The sequence below is a fragment of the Podarcis bocagei genome, assembly GCF_964188305.1.
Source record: "Podarcis bocagei genome assembly, chromosome: Z".
Taxonomy (NCBI): domain Eukaryota; kingdom Metazoa; phylum Chordata; class Lepidosauria; order Squamata; family Lacertidae; genus Podarcis; species Podarcis bocagei.
In genome coordinates, this window is record NC_138140.1 from 26,099,733 (window position 1) to 26,122,043 (window position 22,311).

At 46.5% G+C, this 22,311-nt stretch overlaps 1 protein-coding gene and 1 long non-coding RNA gene across 2 annotated transcripts in view; one reads left to right on the forward strand and one right to left on the reverse strand.

Annotated features, from left to right (window-relative positions):
- The window catches only part of LOC308578785 (neuronal migration protein doublecortin-like), an 81,975-nt gene that overhangs the window by 12,305 nt on the left and 47,359 nt on the right, over positions 1-22,311 (forward strand). The window contains exon 3 of the mRNA XM_081179351.1: positions 9,733-10,073. Coding sequence (XP_081035477.1) covers positions 9,733-10,073 — 341 coding nt within the window. The remainder of the gene's footprint in view (positions 1-9,732; positions 10,074-22,311) is intronic.
- Positions 7,362-22,179, reverse strand: LOC308578816. Its single transcript, XR_014004136.1, has 2 exons — positions 21,745-22,179; positions 7,362-7,625 (listed from the first exon to the last, which is right to left on the reverse strand). It is a non-coding gene; the product is annotated as an uncharacterized lncRNA (long non-coding RNA).

A 22,311-nucleotide genomic window follows, 5' to 3' on the forward strand; every position in this document is an offset into this window, starting at 1 on the left:
TGCGGTTTTTTCGTCTTGCGATGCACGGTTTCCCATAGGAATGCATTGAAAATCAATTAATGCGTTCCTAGGGAAACCGCCTTCAGACCAGGTCCGGGGACAGTCTGTCCCCGGACCTCATCTGAAGGCTGGGGGGGGGGGACAAGGGCTTTTCTTCTCACCCCCAGCATTTTAAAAAACCCTGGGACAGCGGAGGACTTCTCCGCTGTCCGGGCGATCTTAAAATGCTGGCGGGCGGCATTTTAAAATCGCCCCGGACAGCGGAGGACTTCTCCGCTGTCCGGGGCGATTTAAAAGCCCCTGGGAAGGCAGGCAGGGGGGGACAAAGACTTTCGCCCCCCGCCCGCCTTCAGAAGGTGTTCCCACCCACCCCCCCGCCCGGCTTCGCAGCAGCGCTACGAAGCCCGGCGGCTGGGGCAGGTGCTCCCGCCCCCCCCGCTTCGGAGCAGCGTTCCGAAGCGGGGTGGCTGGGGCAGGTGTTCCCACCCCCCGCCCGGCTTCGCAGCAGCGCTACGAAGCCCGGCGGCTGGGGCAGGTGCTCCCGCCCCCCCACCCCGCTTCGGAGCAGCGTTCCGAAGCGGGGTGGCTGGGGCAGGTGTTCCCACCCCGCGCCCGGCTTCGCAGCAGCGCTACGAAGTCCGGCGGCTGGGGCAGGTGCTCCCGCCCCCCCACCCCGCTTCGGAGCAGCGTTCCGAAGCGGGGTGGCTGGGGCAGGTGTTCCCACCCCCCCCGCCCGGCTTCGCAGCAGCGCTATGAAGCCCGGCGGCTGGGGCAGGTGCTCCCGCCCCCACCCCGCTTCGGAGCAGCGTTCCGAAGCGGGGTGGCTGGGGCAGGTGTTCCCACCCCCCCGCCCGGCTTCGCAGCAGCGCTACGAAGCCCGGCGGCTGGGGCAGGTGCTCCCGCCCCCCCCACCCGCTTCGGAGCAGCGTTCCGAAGCGGGGTGGCTGCGGCAGGTGTTCCCACCCCCCTGCCCGGCTTCGGAGCACGGGGAGATCGCTTCTCCCCACCGCCCCTTGCTTCAAAAGAGGTCCGGGGGCAGCGGGAAGCGCTCCTGCTGCCCCTGGACCTCTTTTGAAGCAAGCGGCTGCGGAGAGAAGCGATCTCCCCGCAGCCGCTTGCTTCAAAAGAGGTCCGGGACCTATTTTGAAGCAAGCGGCTGCGGGGAGAAGCGCAGCCGCTTGCTTCAAAAGAGGTCCGGGGGCAGCGGGAGCGCTTCCCGCTGCCCCCGGACCTCTTTTGAAGCAAGGGGCGGTGGGGAGAAGCGATCTCCCGGCCGCCCCTTGCTTCAAAAGAGAAGACCCGCTGTCCCCGGGGCAAGCTTCGTTTTGCGAAGCAAGCCCATAGGGAAATTCGTCTTGCGAGGCAACTCGAAAACGAAAAAACCTTTCGTTTTGCGAGTTTTTCGTCTCGCGAGGCGTTCGTCTTGCGGGGTACCACTGTATACAGGTTTCTTTTTGAACAGAACTCACCGGAACGAAGGATGCCAGTTTGAATAAAATGTTGGAGGGGGGCAGGTAAGCCCCGTCCCGCATAATTGATCACAAGGTGTGGCACATGCACCATTTGAATGGCAATACCTATAAACTTTTGGGGCCCTCAAATATTTTACTGGGGGGTGGGGGCAAAGGGACTTAGTCCCCTAGGAGTTGGCTGAGTTGGAACTAAGTTCTGGCACCTCTCAGAATGCGGTGTGGGGTGTTCATGGTGAGTTCCAGTACCTATTTTTCTAGAAAAATAGCACCGGATATATACATACATAATTTTATAGGTATGCTGCCTTTCCATGGTTAAAGCCATGCTCAATGCAGCTTACCACATGAAAAAATACATAATTAGAAATATAACAAAAGTAGTCATAACCAATGAGTAAAACATCAAAAAGTACACAACCAAATTGATTTTTTTCCTTATAAATCATAACATCTAAAATAAAGATACAAAAATTTAATATCAATTACAGCAGCAATCCCCACCCCCACCCAAACCTCAGCCCAAGAGTCTGTTTAGCAGCCTCAGCTTTTGTAGCTGGAGTCAGTCCAGGCCTTCCCTTCCCTGATCAGGTGGGAAAAGTCCTGCAAGTCAGGGAGCAGGTTTTCCAGGATTCACAGCAAGAATAATCTTTGGCCTCTTCAGCAGCCTCAGCTTCTATAAAGAGCCCTGGAGGAGCACATTCAAATAGTAAATTCCTGTAAAGTGAAAGCTGAGCCTTGGATTCCCACCTCTGTAATACATCATGGGAAATATGGGTTTGCTATCATGAAATGTTAGTCTGCAACTGTGGTCTCTCAGTCTTTTTTGAAAAACTCTTGAACTTTCAGCGCTTTTACATATGTAACAAAATTTATAGGCTACTTAATAAAATAAAACAAAAGTCTGCAATTGGTTTACACGGCACTCACCATGAAGTTGTTACAGTAAGCACCACACTTTTAATATGTGGGTGGGGGGAGGTTCAGTATCCCCAGAAAGAAAAGGACCGTGTTTATATAAAATAGTAAAAAATGTTTACAGGAAAATACCAATAGGATTTACAGACTATCAAAACAAGCAGGTGAGCAAACATAATAAAACTCTCAGTATACTGTGGAACCTCGGTCTCTGAAGCGTCTCTGAAGCTGAATGATTTGGAACACGAAATCATGCCGAAAACCTGGAAGTGAATGCTTCCGTTTTCGAATGCGTCTTGGATGCCAACCAGCTTCTGAGGCACGCTTCTCAATTTTCTCCATTGAAATTGCCAACCGCCCATTGCAACTCAGTTGTCGAATGTTTCGGAAGTCGAAAGGTCTTCCGGAACAGATTACGTTCGACAACCGAGGTTCTACTGCATATATAAAATCAAGAGAGTTTAAGAATGTCTGCCTTGCCTAAACAAAAGCATTTTTAGCAAGCATCAAAAACAACACAACGAAGACATCTGGTTATAGAGCACAGGTGCTATCAGTGTTTAAAAGGGAAGTATGCAACTATGTCATAACTATGTCATAATCAGAGTGTGCTTTTCCCTTTCAAAAGCTCGAAAATCCTAAGAAAAGATGCAGACCCCGGGTCTGCTCTTTCTTCATCTCCTCCATCTCCCGTGGGGCAGAATTAGGTTGAGAGTGGTCTGGAGGCAGTCTAGCACCAACCCAATAGTAGTAATGTTTTGAGTTCTGCCAGGCTCAAATCAGATTTCATTAAGATGAGCCATTTCCCCAGCCAAGATTTAATAAGCTCTAATTCCTCCCAGCCATTATCTTCTAACGCTCTGCTCTCCTTCCTTCCCATCCAGCTGGTGCTTCTCCATTCATTCATTCATTTGTATACCATCCTTCAACCAAACAGGCAGTTCACAACATAAAAATCAAGCGGGAGAGAAAAAGGAACAGAATTCTCCTCTGACTTGAATAGAAATACAAGCTGGACAATCATTCCAGAGTCACAGAGCCAATTCAGACCTAATAGGCAACCATGATATTGCAAATGGACCTGTGATAGAATGGCTTGCATGATCCCTCCCACTCCTCTCTTAAAAACCACCAAAAGGAGATCAGAAACTTTAACTTCCACTTTTAAGCAAACCATAGTTTTCCGTTACCTCCAAACTCAGGAATAAGTGATTTGCTTAAACAGTGGTTTCAGAACATACTACAGGTTGATGGCAGCTTCTCCCAAGTTTGGATGTAATGTGGGATGTAATGTTTGTTACTACTACTACTACTACTACTACTACTACTACTAATAATAATAATAATAGCAGAAGTGAACGTTAAGAAATGTTCTCCTCATCATAGATGTACAAAAAGACGTCAGGTAGGATCATTCATGTAGTGGGGAACTGGTTTTCAGTTGATATCTAAGACAACCAAATACATTTGCCTTGTATTGGAGGTAAGTGTCACAGTCCCCCAAGACTCAGACTTCTGAGCTTGTGGAGGGTGGAGGAGTTTTGGTAATATCTCTTGGGAGCGCCCTCCCTGTGGAACACCCTCCCATCAGATGTCAAGGAGATTAAGAACTACACAACTTTTTGAAGACACCTGAAGGCAGCCCTGTATCGGGAAGTTTTTAACGTGGCTGGGGAAACCTAGCCAGATGGACAGGGTATAAATAATAACCACCTCCTCCTCCTCCTCCTCCTCCTCCTCCTCCTTCTTCTTCACCAGACAAGCAGTCTGGTTGTCTGAGTGGTTAGCTACATACAAGCTAGGAACAAAACAAAGCAAATAGGTAACCCTGCTGGATCAGCCAATGGTCCATATACAGTGGTACCTCTGGTTACAAACTTCATTCATTCTGGAGGTCCGTTCTTAACCTGAAACCGTTCTTGAGGTACCACTTTAGCTAATGGGGCCTCCTGCTGCTGCCGCACCGCCGGCGTGTGATTTCTGTTCTCATCCTGAAGTAAAGTTCTTAACCCGAGGTACTACTTCAGGGTTAGCGGAGTCTGTAACCTGAAGTGTTTATAACCTGAGGTGTTTGTAACCCAAGGTACCACTGTAGTCCAACATCCTGTTTTCACAATTTCCAACCAGATGCCTACATGATAAGCCCACAAACAGAATCTGAACACAGCAGCACTCTTCTCACCTGTGATTCTCAGCAACTGGTACTCAGAAGCATAATGTTTATGGCATTGCAATTAATATTTAGGGTGTGTTTCTTGAATCACGGTACAGCCACTTAAAGTTGTCAAAGTCAGACTTGCCTGTTACACTTCTGGTATTGCACTGAGTAGTAAAAGAATTTCAGCATCTTGAATGGTGTTGCATATGGTCCGTGGATAGGATTACGTCTCTGCTGTAAATATCATTGGGTGGGCGGGGGAAAGTTGACACATATTTCCCACTCCCCTTCAAGGGTATTTTTGTCACTCATTCTCACCAATCCACTTGATTCCCAGTTCTCCTGAACTGACAATTTGCATACCATTAGGGTATTCTAGTACCATGTGCTGATTGATTGAATGATTGCCTTGATCCATCGACTCCCTGTTCAAGAAAATTTACAAGCAGAAGTGATTTAAAATATATGCAATTTAGTTCCATAAAATTCCATTTGTAAAATCCAAGCAGAAACAACAGTGACTCAATTAAAGCAACAATAAAATGTTCATTATGGAAAGCCTAGCAGCTTGGCAGAGATGTTGAACAGATTTTACACCCTCCAAGGAGAAAGGGAGAAGGAAGGTTTGCTTGACTGAAGATGGAGTAAAACACACACACGAACATGACTAAATATATAAATGCATTTCCTCCACACCAGCTCACCTATGCTGTTGTATGAGCATTAGTGCTGTAGAAACAATAGAATAAGTAAGTGCTATTCATTCATTTGCTTTAAGCTTATTAGAGGCTTCCTTGTGCTATAAACCTTGCCATATGCTGAGTGAAATAAGCTTCCCCTACTCAGCATCCTGAGCTTTCTGTAAACACCTAAGGACATGCAAGGACACAGGCTCTTGGGGAGGGTGCTTTGAGGAAACAGTGAAGAAAAAAGAAGTCAGCATTAATTAGTGACCCTCAATAAGGAGAATTGTAGTCCAAAATATCAAGAGGGAACCAGGCTGATGAAGACTTGTCTGGACCTAGTGCAGAAGTGAATGCATTCCTTATCCAGTGACACCTGCTCATCTTTTGCTGTAGAAGATGGACTTCTTTTTCCTTCTGAAGATCATGATGCGAATCAGCTTTTGGGGTTCACAGAAGGGATGTACAAAAGGGCCTTAATTGATTCTGACATTCACTCAGGTTTTCATCTGATATTTTCCTTTCTGCTGCAATTGGTTTATTTTACACAAGTTGTCTTCTGTTTCATCCTCTGCTGATGTGAAAACATACATATTCTTTTAATGCACCAGTATTTCTTAGCACACAATAGACCTGCATGGTGCTATTTTTCTAGAAAAAGAGGTGCTGGAACTCATCATGAACACCTCCCTTGTTCTTTTAGAATGATAATGGTGCCCACCTGAGAGGGGCCGGAATTGAGTTCCAGCAAGTTCCAGCTGAAAAGATGTCCTGGACCTGCAGATCTCAGCCATCAACAGATATTAAGATATCAGTTACATTCCCTAGATGTTCCCTTTCAAAGTTAATGAGATTCCAGAGGTCTGAAATTCCCTGCTGGTCTGCTATTGCAAAAAACCCTCCAAAGAGTCTTGTGACACCTGAAATACAAAGTTAATGAACTGGCTAAAGGTCCATCACAAATCCATCTTTAGCTACAATTCCAGCAGTGGCTCCAGGAGGTTAATCTGGACAGCCTAGAAGCCTCCCTTCAACTCTTAATATTCTATGAAATAGATTCTTGCCTTAATCCACCAGTTGTGTATGACAGGAGTGGGAAAAACCTGAGGTCCTGCCTAAGGTGGGTGGGGCCAGAGGGAAAAGTAGGCAGAGCAATGTAGGCACTTACCTCTGTACAGCCAGGCAAAAGGCAGAGGTTCTGCACACTCACATCTCTTTATCCCAACAAGCAGGAGGCATTACAAAGGTTCAGTGACAGATTCCAGCCAGGCAAAAGCTCTCACTTAAGTAGAGCACAGAGCAGAGAAGATTGAGGGAGGTGGCATGGGGAAGAGCCCTAAGGGATGAATAGAGGTCTACATACACCCCCTGGGACTGATGTTCCCTACCCTTCTCTATGACAATAATACTTGAATGTAGGCCACTGGCTCTGTGATGAGGAGAGAGCCAGGGGCCAGGGCAGGGCAAGGTTCATTCTAGATGCAAGATTCAAGGAGCACAGAGTTCTGACATTGCTTCAGCAAAAAAAATCCCAATTGTTTCCCCACTTGCACTAGAAGGTTCTCCTTTAATTAAAGGGGCCTAGCCCTCTCCTGTAGTCTCCTACTAAGGCAGAAATGTAGGGGTCTCTGGTCCTGGTGGCTTGTCTCTAATGGAGTAATCCAAGTCTGAGGCCATTAGTGCCACATTCTTGGGCTGGAGGGACAGACCCCAGAGGCTTATCCTGTAGCAGCATGCCTTTATCCTTCTGGTTCAGACTGTGGCTCTATGATCTGGAGAAGACTCTGACTCCTGGTTACCAATGGTAGGGGCAGAAAGAGTTTTGGTTGAAGTCTTCCTTCAACCAGGGTGTTTCTGTGCTTTGGCCTCTATATATTCCTGCATTGTGTCCTCCAGATTTAGGGTTGCAATCCAGCAACATCTGGAAGGCACCAGTGGAAACCGTGCCTGGTTATGCATGTGAAAAATCATTTGGGATTCTTCTGAGAACAAAATTCAGCAGTGATGCAAAACATACTAGGCATCCTAATCTGGTGTTTGTTTACTCAGAAGTAGGCCGAAATAAATTAATGTGCATAGGATTGTTGCTATAGTCAGTGATATGATCACAGCTCTTAAACTGGAAGGCTGAAATTAATTTTAAATTATTGATTTTTATTCTAGCTTGTCTGTTGACTTTGGGCATGGTCTAATTTTTCCCATGTGATGAGTGAGCATAAGGTGTTGGTTTGTTAGATATGTTGCAATGTAGAGAAGTAATTATATCATTGACAGCCGTAGTATTAGTTGACAGGTTGTTTGATTGCAGTTGCCTCAAGGTCATATCTCTTTCAGTAGATTCAACAGTGTAGCAGAGACATCTTTCTATGGCTCCAGTTTTCATCAGAATAGCTGTTCCTGCAAGAAGCAAATCAGAGAGACAGATTCTCTCCCTTTATGTATATAAGAATTTCTTATTGTACATGATAACAAGTGTCTCATTTTTGATCTGGGATAGTATCCTCTTGGCAACTATTCTGTTGGTTGTAATCCTTTGAGGAATGTTTTGAAAGTAGTTTCTTACTAAAATATGGATAACAGCTCCTTTTTTGTTGAAATACTGTTCCTCTTTATAGTTACATTAAATGCACTCAGCAATTAGGAAAATGAGTCTGGAACAGACCCCCACAAGAGGTGATGGACTCTTCTTCCTTGGAGGCTTTTAAGCAGAGGTTGGCTGGCCATCTGTCATATATGATCTAATTGAGATTCTTGCATTGCAGGGGGTTGGATTATATGACCCTCGGGGTCCTTCCAGCTCTATAACTCTTTTATTCTGTAAAGATGTGTGTTTAAATAAAAGCCTTTTCCTTAGCACTTCAGATGTTTATGAATGTTCCGTGACATCACAACCACCTCAGACAATCAAACAATGTTCCTCCCCTGGTCTTGACTGTTTGTCCCATTGTGTATGAGACTGCATGTCTCATATCACCTTAACTCTAATAGTATTCTAAACTTGTTCTTTGGGGGAAGGTTTTTTTTTGCATAAATGGTTGCTCCCTTTTGGAACTGCTTTTAATTGCTGTAGTTAACTTTTTTTTTTTGGTTGCTGCATTTTTAAAACCTTTCTCGCGCTGCTGTTTCAGTGTTTAATGGCTGCTTAATCAGTGTTATATTGTGCTTAAAATGGTCAAGTGTGCATTAAGTTTAAATTGGTGTCAATGGAAGTTGTTTGTTAAACCTAATTATAATCTGGAAGCAATTTTGGGTGAGTGTGGGGGTCATAGCTGTCAACTTTCCCCTTTTTTTAAGGGAAAATCCTATTCGGAATAAGGGAATTTCCCTTTAAAAAAGGGAAACGTTGACAGCTATGGTGGGGGTTGCAGTTGGGAAGGAAAGTGTTAATCTTCTTAATACACACACACACACACACACACACACACACACACACACTGCATCCACTGAACAACTATTAGTTTTATATATTTTTACGTATGTCCCATTGGAAACTGTCTTCTAAGTCCAAATGGGGAGACTAGGGAGGGGACAAAGAGGGGTGAAGAGAGGGGAAAGGAAATAAAGTGAAAAGGCAGAATGAGGGGGAGGGAATGGATGGTGTATCAGAGCCCTGCTCTTACCTGCTGCTCCACACCTGGGCTGCATTCACTTGGCAGTTTATTCCATTTCCCTGATGCTTCTCTGTTCATTTCCACATTATTTTTGAGCTTTCACATCACCTAAGAGCCACTTCCGGAAAACTAATGGAACACAGAGCATACTCAAAGCTCATTTCCATGTTATTTGATTCCAAGGGGGTGGGTGGAATGTGTTTGCAGGAAGGTTGCAGCCCTCTTTACCTGGAAAATCACAGAAGTAAAGTGAACAAATCTGGAGCGGTATGCCAGCGTGCAGATCTTTCCTGCAGTTTTCATGGCGGAATCATGAGGGCACAGAAGCACCCATGTGCAGAATGGGTTGTTGGGGAGCAGTGAAAATGACATTCATTGTTGTTGTACCTAGGGGTTGGCTAAGCTGGTGGGGGGTGGGGTGCAAAAATCACTCCTCTCTTGGTGCCTCAACAGAGGAATCTGAATTCTGGTGTGGGCCATCACAGCAGCAATTGCAAGGGAGGGAGGGTGGGCTGGTCAGCCAAATTTCATCCATGGGCCAAACATTCCCCACCTCTGGAATAGAATGTGTGAGAGAGAGGAAGGAGGGAGGTATTTCTGGTACTGCTGAAGGGGAGGGTGAATTTTGCCCACCTCTGCTCCTGCTACTACAGCCTTTAAAATTACATAAATACTGGGCCCTCTCCTGGAATAACTGTTGCTGTATCAGGAAGGTTGATAAATTGATAATGCCCAGTGGGCACTTCCCACTGTTTTAGAAATCCATCTGTGTTTAAGAAATGTGATTACAGGAGGAACTTCTCTTCCTCTGGCTCTAATTTTATTTGAAATACCCCATTGCTATATTGTCACTGATGTTTTCTAACCCCTTCTCTCTTTTCCGTTCTCAAAAGGCGAAAGTTACGTATGTTCATCTGACAACTTTTTTAAGAAAGTGGAGTATACCAAGAATGTCAACCCCAACTGGTCTGTCAATGTGAAAACCTCCGCCAACATGAAAGCGCCTCAGTCCCTGGCCAGTAGCAACAGTGGCCAGGCCAGGGAGAACAAGGATTTTGTGCGCCCCAAGCTGGTGACCATCATTCGGAGTGGGGTGAAACCCAGGAAGGCTGTCCGTGTGCTGCTGAATAAGAAGACGGCACATTCCTTTGAGCAAGTTCTCACCGATATCACAGAAGCCATAAAGCTGGAAACAGGAGTCGTCAAAAAGCTGTACACGCTGGATGGAAAGCAGGTAAGACCATTTTGTTCAAATGCCCCCAAGACCTCCAAAGTTTCACAACAGTACAAAGAGTGGAAGGAAATACACACGTAGAATTGTGTGGCATTTGCTCCAAATATTTTTCGCTCTATAAGATGCACCAGACCACAAGACGCACCTAGTTTTTGGAGGAGGAAAACAAGAAAAAAAAATATTCTGAATCTCAGAAGCCAGAACAGCAAGAGGGATCGCCACGCAGTGAAAGCAGCAATCCCTCTTGCTGTTCTGGCTTCTGGGATAGCTGCGCAGCCTGCATTCGCTCCATAAGACGCACACACATTTCCCCTTACTTTTTAGGAGGGGAAAAGTGAGTCTTATAGAGCAAAAAATACGGTACTTAAAAACACCATCAAATTCTTAACCAGCGAGCCTCAGAATGGGAGACCTGTTACAACACTGGTGTCTTCTCCTCTCCCACATGCTATCTGGAGTCTTCAGTCAGTTTAGAAGCCAGGATTGGAACTCCTTCCTAAATTGAGACAGTGTCCTGTTTGGAAGGTCTCATTTTCTATCCCACATCCACTCCTGCCACTTGATCATAAGCAAGCCCTACTCACATGATGGGTGTGCAGGTAAGCTGCCTTGGTCACATGATGCTCGTGTCTACACTGAAGCTGTGTAATATCAGTCCAAAATAATTCATGTTTTTCTTTAACATGCTGCTTTCAATCTAGATTGATTCTAGGTCCTGCCATCTTCAAGGATGGGTGTGGCTACTTGTCACTTGTTTGAAAACTCGCCCCTTGATTAAGTTATCCTTGCCTTTTGCACCCTGCACATCTCCCAGGTGAATGAAGTAGGAAGTGGGGTTTGTAGTATTGGTGTACAACCACCCAGTGTCATTGGATATACTCTTGTGCACACACACACTTTGTCGGGACATCCTACATCTGTTTTCAAATTACAGTGCAGCATAATGCAGAATCAGTTTGCAAGAAGTTTTGTTTTTTAAATGAAACCAGTTTCTTGAACTGCTTTTCAGGCGCAATTCAGCAAATAAATAAATAAAATTATGCAATATATCTAGATTGTGTGTAGACTATATCGAAAAAGCAAGTACTGAGTCTCCAATTTGTTCTAGAATAAAATGCCACGTGTACACAGTCTGGCATAAGTTGGCATAAGTTAGCTTCCTTCACAACTGCGTCACAGGTGGCTCTAGGGAAGGGTCCTAGCTCACTGGTAGAGTACCTGCTTGGCATAAGAACATAAGGAGAGCTCTGCGGGATCAAGCCAAAGGAATATCTAGTCCAGCATCCTATTCTCACAGAGGCCAAGCAGATGCCCATAGGAAACCTGCAAGTGGGACCTAAGTGCAACAGTGTTCTTCCAACTTGTGATTCCAATCAGCTGGTTTTTAGAGGCATATTGACAGACTTCTCCACTCCGAATTTATCTAATTCTCCTTAAAGTCATCCACACTAGTAGTCATCATTACATCCTGTGCAAGCAAATCAGGTCCCAGCTTCAATCACCAGTTAGATATGGGATCCATCCCTGTCTGAAATCACTGTTGTGAGCACTGGCGGAGGAACAGGGGTGCGGGGGGTGCGTACCACCCCCGGCAGCACAATCCCGGTGGGGTGCCATCGCACCTGCCCCCCCATGCTGGGCACCACACCCTCAGGCAGCGTGCCATGCCCCCAGGACATGTGCCATGCCCCTTTGGGCAGTGTGCCACACTCACAGGATGCGTGCCATGCCCCTGCAGGCAGTGCATCACACCCCAGGATGTGTGCCACGCCCCTGTGAGCAGCAAGCCATGCCCCCAGGAAGCGTGCCAGCCACACCTCCGCCTGCTCTCCGCCCCCCCCCACGCCAGAGCTTGAAGCTCCGCCACTGGTTGTGAGACAGCATAATACTGACCTAGGTGAACAGTGGTCTGAATCAGTATAAAACTTCCTTCCTTTCTCCCACATACATATTCAGCCTTCCCCACCTTATGCCTGAACATGCTGGCTGATGCTGAAAGAAAACTGTTCTTCACCCAAAGGGTACCATGTTGGAGAAAGCTGTCAGAAAATCACATTAACCTCCTTTTGAAACCTCCTTATTTGTCCCTGGGAAAAAGAATGAGTGAATCTAGTATGTAGATATACCCGTCAACCGAGTATGTTCAATATATGGGCAGCTAAGGGGGGTGGGGTAGGGGCAGCTGCCCCCCCCCCCTAAATCAAGTAAATCAATAAAAATATTTAACTAACTGAGATTCTGCACCCCCAACATAAAGCCATCCCCAAATACAAAGCCTGGCTATGCCCATGGTTCAATATGCTAACTACATTTAAATGTAGTTGATGAAAAACAGGGAATCCTTAGCTGAACATCCTTCAGATATTTGAAAGCTGCAGAGTGCAATCCTAAGCATATTTCCCCAGAAGTAACTCTCGCTGTGTTTCATCAGAATTATTCCCTAGTCAGCAGGCACAGGATTGCAGCCTTAGCCCCTTCACACTCTACAATTTTATAATCTGTTGCAATATCCTCTTCTCGTTTCCCTTACCCATGTTTTTCCATATTCCTTCTCTGATACTAAAGCCATGCTGACTAAGTGAACATCTACTGAAGCCTAAAATTAACCTGCCAAAGTGGCCACCATCTGTTCCTATAGAAGCCAGATTTTTCATGCCAGTGGTTATGTTACTAAATTGTCACTGGTATTAGTATCAGGCGGGAGAATGCAGCCAACCATTGGAGGAAAACAGATGCACCAACACCACTGTCCTGAGCACCACTGAACTGTGAATATTCTCCAAAGGATTCTCCCTCTGCTGCTGCTGCTGCTGCTGCTGCCACCACACACTTTGAAATAAACAATGCAGGCAGATTGTACCAGAGTATTATTTTGGCTTTAGGGTACAGTCTCAACAGTTCTCAGGCTTCACACTAGTCAGAACGTTTTAAAGCAAAATAGGTTGCTGTCTGTCTAGAAACAAAGTGAGTTGGAGGAATGGGTAGAGATCATTTGGGGTGAACAGATTCCCCGGCATATTGCATCCCATTATTGCTGTGGAGGAGTCAGCTGAAAATGTCATGCTCCTCTTTCCTTTGGGTTTATTACTGATATTTTCCAAAAGTACGTCTGGAATTGGCACATGGACAGTTTCCTGAAGGTTTAAAGTGTCCTGCTGTTCATTGGTTATCTCTCTCTCTCTCTCACTCTCTCTCTCACTCACTCTCTCACTCTCCTCAGCCCCACCCTGCTGCTTCTAGTGCGTGCAGATAAATTAGAGTGCAAAAAGGAATGTGGATGCAATTCCTTTTGCACTGTACTTCATTGGTAACTGAAGGCTAATCCACACTTCCTCTGGTCCCACTGCTTTCCCCTGGGGATAACTGCTCTTTAGTGTTCAATCCAGTTTCACCCGGGTTGCCATTTATTCCAATCTATCACTAAAGAGCAGATTTTTCCTTGGAAAGCAGAGGGCAACAAGCTGATGTGTGGATGAGCCCTTAGACTGAACACACACAAGGGACTGAGAACGCACATGTCCAGCAATCTGAATGAAGTCCAGAAATAAAATTTTAAAACAGAGCATAGGAAGCTGCCTTATATTGACTCATACCATTGGTCCATCTAGGTCAGTATTGTCTACGCTGACTGACAGCAGTACTCCAGTACTGCTGGAATCTTTTTCAGCCCTACCTGGCGATGCCAGGGTTTGAACCTGGGGTTTTCTGCTTTCAAAGTGGAATCTCTAGTGCTGAACTGTGGCCCTTCTCCATAATGCGAATGCCAAACTCTCTCTCTAGCTAGCTATATACATGCATTCAAATAAAATGCGCCTTTCTTTAGGATAGTTTTCAAAATGAGGAAAAGGACTTCGAGGTGAGCTGATCTAGGACCCTCTGGACTCCCTGCCCTTTGACTTCCCTACCTCCTAGGTCAGGGGTCTGCAACCTTTAAGACAAAAAGAGCCACTTGGACCCGTTTCCGAAGAAAAAAAAACTGGGAGCCGCAAAACTCGTCATTATAAAAATAACTTTTTTGTCACTTTTTATTATTTCTTTAACGTTCTTTAAACGTTAAATTAACAAGTTACCTATTTTTGTGTGTGTGTTCTTTACTCCCCTTCAAAACAGTGACCAGCGTACATGCCCCCTTTCAATGCAGTGACCAGCGTACATGCCCCTTACAATGTAGCGGGCGGGCGGGCGGGAAGGTGACGTTGGGACGGTGCGTGACTAATGCACGCACCGTCCCTATGCGACGTCACAGCCAGTACAGCACCCGCCACAGTGGGGAGTGTCGTGCGCACAATGCACCTCCTCCCCTCGCTAGTATCCGCCCCGGAGCCGCGGCAAAGGTGTAAAAGAGCCACATGCGGCTCCGGAGCCGCGGGTTGCAGACCCCTGTCCTAGGTCCTCTTCCCCGTCCACATCTGTTCCACAAAACTTCTCCTTCCGACAAAACTTCCCCTGCCCACAAAACTTCTGCTCAGCCAAACTGACAATGTTGCCTTCCCTCACAGACTTTGGAGTACAAATATTTTTACAGCTTTGTTCCGACTTGTGTGCAACGGAGGGCAAGGGGAGTCAACTAGGGACTAAAGTGACATAAAGCTCACAGAGCCAATGTACTAATTGCTCACATTAGTGAGCAGGCCTGACGTGGAATTTTTTTTAAAGGGCATCAAAAGAGTTCCACATGACCAACTGGTTTACTGGCATCATTGGAGACCTGAAGGAGCGTCTCCAACCCCTTCGTTCAGCCCAGACACTGAGATCCAGCTCCAAGGGCCTTCTGGTGGTTCCCTCACTGCAGGAAGTGAAGTAACAGGGAACCAGGCAGAGGGCCTTCTCGGTAGTGGTGCCCACCCAGTGGAATGCCTTCCTGTCAGATGTCAAGGAAATAAACAACTATCTGACTTTTAGAAGACATCTGAAGGCAGCCCTGCTTAGGGAAGTCTTTAATGTCTGATGTTTTATGGTATTTTTTATATTTTGTTGGAAGCCGCCCAGAGTGGCTGGGGAAACCCAGCCAGATGGGCGGGGTATGAAAAAATTATTATTATTATTATTATTATTATTATTATTATTATTATTATTATTAGCTTCAAGAAATCTCCCTAAAGTTGCATTCTTTTTCCTAACCTCTGACAGCCTGAACATCTCAAGTTCTTGACTTGCTCATCAATTGAATGGTTCCATTGGGTTATAAGTAATGGCTTGAGAATGTACAGCATGCACTCAGGATCTGCATGTTGTGCAGGGCCTGCTGGAGATTATGCATAATAACCAGAGACTGGACAAAATTCCACATATATATCCACATTCCCCAAGGTCATGGTCAGATGCAGTAACACTTCTGAATACCGACTGTTTGACACCACAGGAGAGGAAGATGCTTGATTCCTACTTGAGGGTTTCCCATGCACATCTAGGTGGTCACTGTGAGAACAGAATGCTGGACTAGATAGGCCATCAGCCTGGTCTAGCAGGCTCTTTTCATCTGTGAAACGTGCTTAATTCTCTCTTAATGGACAGGTTATTTGCTCCTTCTGCACATATAAGATCCATATTTGGGGTAAGGTTATCATATGCACAAAAACAAAAGGGGGAGGAGGAACATTGGCCTGTTGTTCCATAGCTTTTATTTTCCCAAGTCTTTAGCTAAGTGCTGCTGCTGCTTCTAAATGTTAACTGTCTTTTCCAATGAAGTTATATTCATGTGTCAGGACATTTGTGGTTTTACACACCAGAGAATTCCTAGCCCTGTTAGAATGTTTCCCTCTAGCAGTCTTTGCCTCTACAAGGATGTAATGTGGCAGGTGATAGGTGAACTCCAGATACCTGCTAGAGAAGCAAATGCAAATGTGTACCAAGGCTAGGTCACTGCTAGATTCTGCAGAACTCTGTGAATTTGCCACCTTTGCTTAGATGATGTGTGAAGTGAGATAGTTCAAGCAGTGGAAGAAGAAGAAAAGTTAGTGAACAGCCGTTTCCACAGAAAGTACAAATACAAATGAAACCATTGTTTCAAGAACTATGGTAGTGCCATTCTTCAAGAAACAACGCCTAACATGATTGCTTCAGACCCATCACATTGGCTACACATTGACATGCGGGTATTCAGTAGTTCAGGGGCAGCTAACCTGGTCCCCTCAAGATGTTGTTGGACAACAACTCCCATAAGCCTCCACTAGCATAACCAATGGTCAGGGATGATGGCCATTCCTGCTAGCTCATACTGATGAGGGGACCAAATGTTGCATCCTTGAAAGTAGGCAAGGTCCCCAAATCCAGAGAGAAATATGGGCTTGGCCAGAGGATCATAGGGATCATAAGGAAGGTTGGATTGGCCAGGTTTGGTATCTAATATATTAGGAGTCTGTTGTTTTTCAGCTCAAGCCACTGATATCAGGGATAATATCGATTGTAAAATGGTGTAGAGAGATTTAAAATGGCACCACCAGGGAGCAGATCTTTTTCAATGAATCATGACTTTTCTATTATATCCTACTTTGCAAAATGGAAGATAATTTAAAACCAGTTTGAGGGGGGGCAGTTTATATTACATACACAGAGGAATACACACACACACACACACACACACACACACACACACGGAGTGCAAATATACAGCAGCTGGAGCAGTGCAGAAGGTCACAGCTTTTGCAGCTCTGCTCCATGAAGAACAATGGAAATAATAAGTGGTATTGACTCCACAGGAATAATTATGCAGCCAGTCTGCCTGCAGGGCAGCAGGGGAGAACAGGACGGTGAGGTCCTTCGTTTCCATCCCCATCCCTCGCCATCTGTTCTCTGCCACTTAGCTGATATCTGGTCCACTGGCAGGGCCTGAAAAAGCTTGTTCTTCTCTTGGCAATCTACAGACATCAGTCCCTACCATGTGCTGATGGGCTTGAAGGCTCAAGAGCCTGGTAGAGGGACTTGACCTCAGATACCATGTCTGGTAGAAGGGCAAATGGCACAGTCTTTCCATTCCTTCTCCTTTTTGACTAACTTATGTAAATAAAAGTATTTGCTTGGACAGTGAAATATGCATCTTTTAAAAAAAAAGCTGGCTGGAATGCTTGGTGTAATTCTATGTTCCCTATTTCTAAGCTATGTGAATACAAATAAATGTATTCGTACTGTCCTCCAACATTTCATGGCTCCACGAAGAGGATTCTTATGCACTTGGTGAATTTCTGGGATGCACATTCTTTTACTTTTCTGCCAAACTTTTTTGCATTAGGCTTTCTTGATCTTGGTCTAAGAACTTATGGAAGCTTCTACTGATCTGATCTTTTTATATTTTGATTTACTGCATGCTCTAGGTTGCTTTGTTGGCTGTTTGTCAAAAAATCAAGACATGTGCAAAAAATGAAAAGCCAATCAACCAAACAAAAAACCTGGTTGGAACAGTAAATGAGGGTGGGGTCAATTATTTATTTACTTCCAATATTTACAGACTGCTTTTCACCATAAATGGTCTTGAAGCAACCAGTTTTTAAAACGTCCATCATCTTGGCTAGTAACTATTACAGTGGTGCCTCGCAAGACGAAATTAATTCGTTCCGCAAGTCTCTTCGTCTTGCGGTTTTTTCGTCTTGCGATGCACGGTTTCCCATAGGAATGCATTGAAAATCAATTAATGCGTTCCTAGGGAAACCGCCTTCGGACCAGGTCCGGGGACAGTCTGCCCCCGGACCTCTTCTGAAGGCTGGGGGGGGGGACAAGGGCTTTTCTTCCCACCCCCAGCATTTTAAAAAACCCTGGGACAGCGGAGGACTTCTCCGCTGTCCGGGGCGATTTAAAAGCCCCTGGGAAGGCAGGCAGGGGGGACAAAGACTTTTGCCCCCCGTCAGCCTTCAGAAGGTGTTCCCGCCCCCCGCCCCACTTCGGAACAGCTTTCCGAAGTGGGGCGGCTGGGGCAGGTGTCCCCACCCCCCCTCCCCACTTCGGAACAGCTTTACGAAGTGGGGCGGCTGGGGCAGGTGTCCCCACCCCCCCTCCCCACTTCGGAACAGCTTTACGAAGTGGGGCGGCTGGGGCAGGTGTCCCCACCCCCCCTCCCCACTTCGGAACAGCTTTCCGAAGTGGGGCGGCGGGGGCAGGTGTCCCCACCCCCCCTCCCCACTTCGGAACAGCTTTACGAAGTGGGGCGGCTGGGGCAGGTGTCCCCACCCCCCCTCCCCACTTCGGAACAGCTTTCCGAAGTGGGGCGGCTGGGGCAGGTGTCCCCACCCCCCCTCCCCACTTCGGAACAGCTTTCCGAAGTGGGGCGGCGGGGGCAGGTGTCCCCGCCCCCCCTCCCCACTTCGGAACAGCTTTCCGAAGTGGGGCGGCTGGGGCAGGAGTCCCCGCCCCCCCCGCCCCACTTCGGAACAGCTTTCCGAAGTGGGGCAGCTGGGGCAGGTGTCCCCGCCCCCCCTCCCCACTTCGGAACAGCTTTCCGAAGTGGGGCGCCCGGGACACGGGGAGATTTTAAAATGCTGGGGGTCGGCAGCTAACGCTTCGCTCCCGACCCCCAGCATTTTAAAATCTCCCCGGGACAGGGGGAGATTTTAAAATGCTGGGGGTCGGCAGCTAACGCTTCGCTCCCGACCCCCAGCATTTTAAAATCTCCCCGGGACAGAGACTTCTCTGCTGTCCCTTGGAGATTTTAAAATGCTGGTGGTCGGCAGCGAACGCTTCGCTCCCGCCCGCCAGCATTTTAAGATCGCCCGGGGCAGGCGGGGGGGGGGGGAGGCAGGACACGGGGAGATTTTAAAATGCTGGGGGTCGGCAGCGCTTCGCTCCCGACCCCCAGCATTTTAAAATCTCCCCGGGACAGGGGGAGATTTTAAAATGCTGGGGGTCGGCAGCTAACGCTTCGCTCCCGACCCCCAGCATTTTAAAACCTTCCCGGGACACGGGGAGATTTTAAAATGCTGGGGGTCGGCAGTGCTTCGCTCCCGACCCCCAGCATTTTAAAATCTCCCCGGGACAGAGACTTCTCTGCTGTCCCTTGGAGATTTTAAAATGCTGGGGGTCAGCAGCGAACGCTTCGCTCCCGCCCGCCAGCATTTTAAGATCGCCCGGGGCAGGCGGGGGGGGGGGGGAAGGCAGGCGGGGGGGAGCAAAGACTTTTGCCCCCAGCCGGCCTTCAGAAGAGGTCCTCTTCTGAAGGCCGGCTGTGGGCGAAAGTCTTTGCTCCCGACCGCCAGCATTTCCCTATGGGCTTTCGTCTTGCGATGCAAGCCCATAGGGAAATTCGTCTTGCGAAACGCCTCCAAAACAGAAAACCCTTTCGTCTTGCGGGTTTTCCGTCTTGCGAGGCATTCGTCTTGCGGGGTACCACTGTATCCTACTTACCTTCCATGAATTTCTCCAACCCTCTTTAAAGCTACCCAAATGTGTAGCCATCACTAACTCTTGTGGGAGCTAATTCCAGGGTTTAACTATGTGCTGTGTGAAGAAGTGCCTCCTTTTATCTGTTCTGATTCTTCCGGAATTCAGTTTCATTGGGTAACCCCATCAGATTCTAATATTATGAGAGATGGGGGCGGGGGACCTCTCTCTGTCCACTTTCTCCAAGCTTGAGGTTTCCAGGCCTGAGGGGGCCCTGAGCAAAGTGTCCTCTGGTGGGTCTCTTTCTCCATCAATGGGCCCTGGGGGGCTTACCTAGAGAAAGAGAGCAACAGTCCACTGTGTATTACAAGATGGCTTAGCTGCCATTTTAATTTCACATGGTGTCCTGAGACAATGTCCCACTTTCCCATTATGGGAAATTTAAATTGCAGTAGACTTAAAAGGGGCCATGTCAGGCAGCTGCCCTGGGCCATACCAGGATGCTGGGTGACGGCAACTGCCCTGGGACACCAGGTGCTGATCCTGACCCAGATTAAAAATTACTTGAGTATATACTGAAAGATTTGTGAACTTCTTAAACCTGAAAAGCTTTCCTGGAGAGTTCATTTCTGGACAACTCAGCTGTAATGGGACTGAAACACTTCCTCTCGCCTTCCTAATGCAGCCATATCAGAAACCTTATCAACTGCTGGCAGACTGCAGGATTACATGTAAATGAAGTATCAAAGGCTAGAATTAGAATATTAGCTATGATGAATATGACTTTTGCATGCTCAAGTGGGCTTCACAGTGGATTAAAAGCATCCTAGCCTACATCTCTTAATTCTTGCTGAAAGTTTAAGGCACTGTTTTCACTGAATTTTAATATGGTGTTATTACTTTCTATGATACTATGGATTTTCTATTATTTTAGACAACTGCAGTCACTGAGGTTTACATCTGGACAAGCATATGTCAGGATGAAATGAAAGCAATGAGACTATTATAGCCAAACATGCCAGTCAACAAACTGCTTCATTGCCTGTGTAGGGAATTTTTATTTTTAACTTTTTGGCATCATTTGTTTTTCAAAATTTGAAATGGAGTTTTGCTGATGCTGCTAGCCTAGATCTTTAATCCTTGTTTTTCGGTGTGATTAGGGACTTGCCATCAAATCACCCATAATCACCAATGATTGCATGTTCTCTGCATAGTTTTTTAAGCAGCAAAGCAAACTCTCAGCTGTGCATAATAGCAAGGATTTGGATACCTCTTAATTACTAATGTTAAGTATTCAATTGGCAAATCATCCTCATTGCATGCTAATTAGTGTCACGGTCCAAGGAAGAGATGGGCACAATATAGACTATAAGCGCTATGAGGTCCAAGATGCCTGTTTTAGAAACTGTATTCGTGCAGTCAGTGTGGTGTCCTCCAGATCTTTATTGGAATACAACTTTCATCATTCCTGATCTGATGGGTGTTGGTCAAGAGCTGACAGTGCCCACTTTGCTGCCACCACTGCCGTAAACAACTGCAAATATATATATAATCTATAGGCAAACATGAGTACCAAGACAGTACAACTGACTGGAGAAAATATTGCACAGCTCTCATAAAGAATTCCAACCATAATGTCTTCCTCAGGGTCTTGGTCTCAGTGCTGCCTTTGTAGAACTCAGTAAGGAAAAGGATGGTGACAAAACTCAACCTATTGCCCATTGGGAATGATAAGGGGGAAGGCAAGGAGCCCAACAGTAAGTGGAGACAAAGCCCTTGACAGGCAAAGCCAGAGCAAAATAGCATTCAGCACCAACCAATTTTAGTTCCTCTGCCCCTGTCTTGGACAATCACTGGACTGCTTGTAAATACAGTGGTACCTCAGGTTACATACGCTTCAGGTTAGAGACGCTTCAGGTTACAGACTTTGCTAACCCAGAAATAGTACCTCGGGTTAAGAACTTTGCTTCAGGATGAAAACAGAAATTGTGCTCCGGCAGCACAGCAGCAGTGGGAGGCCCCATTAGCTAAAGTGGTGCTTCAGGTTAAGAACAGTTTCAGGTTAAGAACGGACCTCCGGAACGAATTAAGTACTTAACCCGAGGTACCACTGTAAGAAGATAAGCAGGTGGGAGCTTGCTAAGGGCAGGCTGTTTAGTGAGGCAGTGCTCCATTTGCCTTTATGGGTTAGCCTCCTTTGACAGCCGAATTTGTGGTAGAGCTAATAAATAAAGAATAATAAAAACCCAGAGTCTCATCCTGCAAAGCCACAAGTGTTTTGAAGGCCCACCCTCAGCACGAGAGGCTATCCAAGGGCAATATTTAGGCCATAGGACAAAAACCTTCTTGATTCAATGTCTCCCACCTTCCCTTCTTCATGTGCTTCCTTCCCATAACTCATGGCTTTGACTGGTGTGTGTATTCCCATTCCCCCAACCTCCCATTGTGTAGTCTGGCAGCTGCAAGGACCAGTTGCTAGGTGACAGCCTCTGCAGCACAAAGCGCTCCGGCTGGGCAGGTCAGTCCTGCCATTTTCAGACAGCTGTGCATAATTTCTATTTGCCTTTCTCTCACTGTCGCTAAATCACAGGGCGCCGAATCGGCATAAAACATCTAATGGAGATTAAAGGGCTGCACTTATTCTCATTGCTTTATGCTTCTTTAAAAACACTTCTTTGGTGAAAAGAGATTGCACATGGGTAGGCTTGTCTTTGACTAGAGCCAGAGCAGTGGGGTTAAAAATTAATGTCAGGCCAGAGTATTTTTTTGGCATTTAGGGTGTGTGCACGTGTGTGTGTGTGTGTGTGTGTGTGTGTGTGTGTGTGTGTGTGTAAATACACTCAAAAGATTGGATTACTCATTGTGGACAGGCAAAATCAAATAACAGGTGGGGTAAGATTACCTTTGAAGGAGAAAGAGCTGTAGCCTGTAG